This window comes from Trachymyrmex septentrionalis, unplaced genomic scaffold, assembly GCF_001594115.1.
Source record: "Trachymyrmex septentrionalis isolate Tsep2-gDNA-1 unplaced genomic scaffold, Tsep1.0 scaffold79, whole genome shotgun sequence".
Classification (NCBI taxonomy): domain Eukaryota; kingdom Metazoa; phylum Arthropoda; class Insecta; order Hymenoptera; family Formicidae; genus Trachymyrmex; species Trachymyrmex septentrionalis.
The window spans coordinates 914161-920462 of NW_017305977.1; the positions used below are offsets into that span (position 1 = coordinate 914161).

At 41.2% G+C, this 6302-nt stretch overlaps 1 protein-coding gene across 1 annotated transcript; it reads left to right on the forward strand.

The window, feature by feature from the left end:
- The first annotated feature begins 1279 nt into the window (after nt 1–1279).
- Nucleotides 1280–1912, forward strand: LOC108754280 (uncharacterized serine-rich protein C215.13-like). Its single transcript, XM_018496477.1, has one exon. It carries the CDS (start codon nt 1280–1282, stop codon nt 1910–1912), a length of 633 nt encoding a protein of 210 aa, XP_018351979.1.
- The last annotated feature ends 4390 nt before the right edge of the window (nt 1913–6302 follow it).

The window sequence follows — 6302 nt, forward strand, 5'->3', positions numbered from 1 at the left end:
CATAAACACTATTCACATTTTCAGCCTGGCTTGCGTTTTCGCCTTTATCGAAGAAAAACTGTAAAATATGGCGTATTTTCTCTTTGTTGGTGTCCATCTTTGACACGCGCTCAAACAATACTGACTCAAGCAATCACAAAACTGTCTGAGAAGTTTTTTAGTACGAAATCTTATCTTTCTAACGCCATTTGGCGTAACCCGATCGCACTTATATTTACAACGCGAGATACAGATTACTAAAGCCATCTATTGGAAAAATAATAGATTTCTTTTTACTACACCTAATATGTGGCCAATGAATATAGCGGACTGCCCTTTGAAGAGACAATAATTCTGAGAGGACAACCAGATTTGTAAATCTTCGGCAATCCATAGACTCTTGGAAGTAATCCGTCACTGCAATATAACGCTTTGTACTTAGAGTCCTTGATATAATCTTTCGTTTTCCATCTAGTGAGCATAGACTTTAAAGCTGTCGCGAGTTTCTTGGTAGGATCTTTCTTAATAGGAACATACGTGTCTGAGTCATCTAATAATATGTTCATTTTATTCATGTCTGCGTCTTTGTCCATAACAACCGTGTTACCCTTGTCAGCGTGCGTAAAAATAATGTTAGGATGCGCCGATACAAGTGTACATGTGTCCGATTCCATTTTTTGTAATTGTTTGTCCGTAGGTGATATAAAAAATAGGAGAAGAAATGATGTTATTAAAAAATGGAATGGTTCGTAAATTTTAATTATGATTAATTATGATTCAACTCGTAGGATTAATAGATTTAATAAAGTCTTTATTATTCAGTTATATATCTTTCGATAAATCGTTTCGCCAAAGATATCCGCCAGACAGTCTCATGTTCAAATCAAATTAATCATACCATGGCAATCCGTCGTCAACCAATCGCATGACGACGGTGCTTCAATCGCGACCTAAGTATTACATGAGTATTTCCCATAGGGAACTAATACCTTACCACAGTATATGCAGTAGAATTCCGCGAGGTGGCACATTGGATGCACACGTGGGTTCGTTCGCTGCGGTATTTTACGGGGCTTTTCTTGCATTTGCATAGCGCTTTTTCGCTCTAATTTGGCCTGCTAGGTGGGCTGACGCGAGTCTGTGTTCATTTTTGTGCTCTTCTTTATCTGTCTTTCCGTAAATCACATTCTCTCAGTTCCATGTCGGAGGATCGACCTTCGGCATTGTGGCCGTGGGGGGGGGGGGGGGGATAGAAGCCGCCGTTAGGTCTATAATATCGCGTAATGGCTCTTCCCTCTCAATGGAATCGAGTTCTCTGCCTTCTTCTTCCTCATCATCTTCCAATTCCGATTCTGGTGCGCATTTGGCGGACGCTTCTTCGAACAAGAATATGAACCGAATGCTCACTAATTTAATGGCGGAAGCCGTCGGCAGTAATGGCGGAAGCGGTGACACCTCCTCTCTATCAGTCTCTGTCGTCAATATTGACACCATCAATTCACCGCTTCCTATGGACACTGATGTTCAGAAATCTGATCGCAAGCGTAGTGCTGAGCTAATAGGTGAGGAGATGAGATCGAAGGTCTTGGCCGTCGATCCAACACACTCTAAGAATAATTTATCGAATAATGTATCTGAATCCCACTTAGATGCGTCGGCGTCGACGTCCGCCAAAACGAGGAATGTCTCGATTAATAAATACTCTAAAAATGACATTCCCCCTTTTGTCATATATGTATACTCGGATAAGTCCACGCCGACGCATTTTTCTGTACTCTCTCGCGTTGTTTCTGAATCTATCAGGAGTGATATTCTTTTCATTAAGAGGCTTGGCGCCGGTAAAGCCATAATAGAGGCTAAGACTGCAGACGCGGCTAATCGTTTGATCTCTAATCCTGTCTTCGATAAAAACGGCCTTCATTCCACCCTTTAAAGTCCTCCGCACCGGAATTATCAAGGGCATTGATCAGTTTATCTCGTTGGACTGGCTCAAAAAAAATCTAACCTCAACAGTCAAAGTACTTGACGTACAACGCTTAAACAGACGCATGACAATCAACAGCAAGGCCACTTACCTGCCCTCGCGAACAATCTATAAAATTCGCAAGACAATCACTCCCGAAGGACGTAGTTTTATTTAATGCTTTATACAAGGTCGATCCATATATTCCAAAAGCCAGGATTTATTACGTTTGCTATAGAATTGGCCATATCGGTCGAGAACTGTAAAAGCACCAAGCCAAGATGCCTCTTCTGTGGACTCACTAGAGAGGAAGATCACTCTTGCTTAACTGATTGGGCGCATGCTAAGTGTATCAATTGCGAGGGGGATCATTTCGCAACCTCGCACACATGCCTATCATTACTAAGCACAAGACTATTCTCAGCCTGGCCGCGCAGGAAAATATTCCTCTTGTGGAAGCTAGAAAAATAGTTGCTTCCAACAGCTCTCTCCTCCCGCCTTCTCACACTTCTTGATTTTAAAAACTTTCCTTACCTCCAAAGTCATACTTCTGCTTCTTCTTCTTCTGTGCCCAAATCCTACAGCTCTCCGTATACTATATCTAGCCTCCCCTCTATGACACCGCTAGCTTCACACAATCACTTCCAACATCTTGACCATGACGACTCAAAGGATCCTTTCTCTCCTAACCTCCTGTAAGGTATGCCAAGAAAGCAGTATCGCCGCTTCTGAGACTCGATCAACCGACTGTTTCGGGTCCCTCTCCTCAGGGAAGCCATCCATCCCTAAAATAGAGTCTGCAGGGAAATATAAAATTCTTCCTGCGTCATCTTTGGATCATTCAACTCAACGTACAAACAAATCAGGATACTCTCAGGATCACCTAGACTCAAAGGAGCAAGCGATAAAGAGTCTCCATGTCCATCACCAACAGAGAAATCGACTTCAAACATAGGTATGATCACTCAGAAGATCATAAGCTTCCTCGAGAACTGTGAAGCTCTGGTTAACATTCCTGCTTACCGGCATGATATCCCCCATTATTTCTCTACTTCAAAAAATCTCCGAAATTCTATCCACTCTTGGTTATTGCTCCGAATCTAGTACTGACTCTGTAAGTAACCTACATTCTTCCTCTCTTAATAATGCTGACTTACTAGCAAGATATAATAATCACCTTCACCTGCAATAAGCATTCACAACCTATTAGAATCCTACAATGGATTTGCTGCGGCATTCGTAGCAAACTACTTCAATTACAATATATTAATCGACAGTTTGATGTTTTCTGCTTGCAAGATATCCTTTATCCAACCACGCTTTTCGACTTTCGCCTTTTAAAGTTATTAGAAAGGACTCAGAGAGCTCTGGCCAAAGACGAATCTGTATCCTGTTAAGGAACAATATCATATTTGGACAGCCATTTGGATCTTTCGAATCTACATCATTCTTCGGTAAAAGTACAAAGTATAGCAATCAATCTCAATGATGAGCAACTAACCGTTATTAACATCTATCATCATCCGAACCAACATACACCTCAAGAATGGTTCGAAACTTTCACAAACTCTTAACAAGTATAAGAACATACTCATAACAGATGATTTTAAGGCACATCACATCTTAGGGATGCTCCAAATCCGATCGTCCTGGCAGGGCGCTTCTAAGCATAGTGGAAATAAACGGAGCCTCTATTACCAATGATGGTAATCGTACGCTCCTCACCCCCGCCGGGGTCAAACAAATCTATAATTGACATCATCATTACTTCTGCCGATTTGGCGCCACTATGTGAAATCATTACGGAAACGGATACCTTTGGCAGTGATCACTTCCCTATCAACATAACTATTGGCGGCTTCTCTTGTCTACGTCTTTCTATACAAATTAATCCTTAATACGGACAAAGCTAATAAATTACACCACTATTTACTATCTACTTTCAAGGAATTTTTTAGCAAAGTTCCTATGGATTCTACTGAGGCATAATGAATATTTTGCAGATCACTTACGAAGCTTCGTGAGATCGCTTTTCCTCGAAAAGTAACGACTTCCCAGGTCAGTCCCGGCTCCCAGCGACAGAAAGAGTCCTCCTTGGTGGACGGAAGAATGCTTCAGGGCCATTCTAAGTCGCAGAAATGCCGCAAAAATATATCAGCAATGCCTATCCGTCGAAAATTTCCTTTCAAGAAAGAAAGAGCGTTATGCACTAGAATTTTATGTAAGGTTAAGAAGAGGCAATGGAAGAAATTCGTGGGGTTATTCGACTGTAAGACTCCTACCAGTGACAGATGGCGTTAAAGCCTTCAAAAGACGTAATCTATCAGAGCCTTCCAGTGTAATTTCAGATGACAGGCAGAACTTCTAGAAAAGGCCAAGGGTAAAATTTATTCTTCTTTCTGCTCTACAAATATTGGCAAAAGCTTGTCATCAATGATTGCAGAAGACATTCACCATCAGGGAACAGTTTTCAAAAATCTAGATCGCCCTTTTCCACCAATGAGTTCAATCTCGCTTTATCACAATCTAGAAAAAATTCTCCGGGTCTAGATCAAATCAGCTATATTATGCTCTCTGCTTTGCCGACTAAATACAAAAAACTTTTACTGAACTTATTCAACCGCTTTTTACAGGAGAGAACTATACCACCTTCCTGGAGGACCTCGCTCATCATCTTATTCCGAAGGCGAATAATTCTGGTTTTCGCCCCGTCTCACTTCTATCATATGCCCTCAAAATCTTTGAGAAGATTGTTTATTTAAGGTGCAATGGCGATTTTATCACAAGAACAAATGGGCTTTAGACCTAACAGATCGTGCATAGATAGCTTGGTTACCCTCACAAACAACATCCAAACAAGTTTTCTGGAGAATGAAGCCGTCGCGATAGCTTTCTTGGACATAACTGGCGCTTTTGACAATGTGCTTTCTAAAGTAGTCCTTTCTAAGACTCAGAAAATTGGAGTTCCTGCAAAATTTCGTAAATTTATAGAAAACATTATCACTCATAGAAGGGTACACTTTGTTGAGGAGACTTACTCTGTACTTCATCTCAGCGAGGCTTACTCTGTACATAAGGGAACACCTCAAGGACGCTAAGCCCGCTACTTTTTAACATTTGTGTTCGCAAAATGGATCTTCAACTACACCTTGGAATCAACTTTTTGCAATATGCGGACGACATTGTGGTCTACTCTTCTTCGAGAAAAATTGGAGAAGCTGTTGCCAACCTCTAATCCTCACTTAATGTGATTTATTTGTACCTTTCAAATAAAGGCCTAGAGTTATCACCAACCAAATCCAAATGGATTTTATTTTCCAACAGAAAGCATTTCCTTAAAGAAAATTCTATCTTCAAGATCTTTATCAACAATCATTTAGTGGAGAGAGTCCTCAGCGTGAGGTTTCTGGGCGTTATTTTGGACCGCAGACTCAAGGGAAAAAATCACTTCAAGCAGGTCAAAAAAGAAAAATCACTGATTAACGTCCTATGACCGTCATCTTTGGCAGCGGTCTGGTGGGGTTCCCACCTCCAGTTCTTACTCATCATCTATAGAACCGTTTTTAGAGGATCCGTCAAATATGGCTGCCAGATTTTTGTTCATCAGAATAAGAAATGGCTTCTCCTACAATTAGAACGACTTCAATACAAGGCGATTAGAATCGTTCTAGGTTACAGACTAGTTTACACCCATCAACGTCATTCTGATTGAAGCCAAGGAACTCTCGCTTAAATTTCGCTTTGCTGTTATGAAAGATACGTGTTGAAAATGTATTCTATGTCTAGAAATAACCCAGTTATCCGCAGCCTCAGTTCCATGGAAAGGACGACTTTATCACCCGAGGAGAGATCAAAAACTCTCTCAGTATTGCCATCCTTCAAATACTACATCCTTAATAAACACGCTTTTAATAACACCTTTCAATCTATTGTACCTTTCACCTTGCATTCGAAACTTCCTACTCTGATTTCATTCTCCGACTGGATTATAAAAATTATTTCAGACAACAAGGAGTGCTATTAAACAAGAATTCTTAGACAACTCCATTGATCTTCGAGACTCAGCCATTGCTTTCTACACAGACGGCTCCAAAATGGAAGAGCAGGGGTACGCAGGGGCGGCAGCTTACTCTCCGGAGCTCGGAGTGAGTTTCCGATACAGGTTGACCTCAGAGGCTACCGTGTTTACAGCGGAGGCCTGGGCGATCCTCCAATCGCTTATTTTCAATTCAGAACACTGGTTACTCCAAAGCAATGATTTTCTCTGACTCTAAGAGCGTCCTGAAATCTATTGACTCCAACAGACTTATTAATTCTAACTATACACTCAGATCAAGCGTCTCCTCGCTGTCTCTTGCAG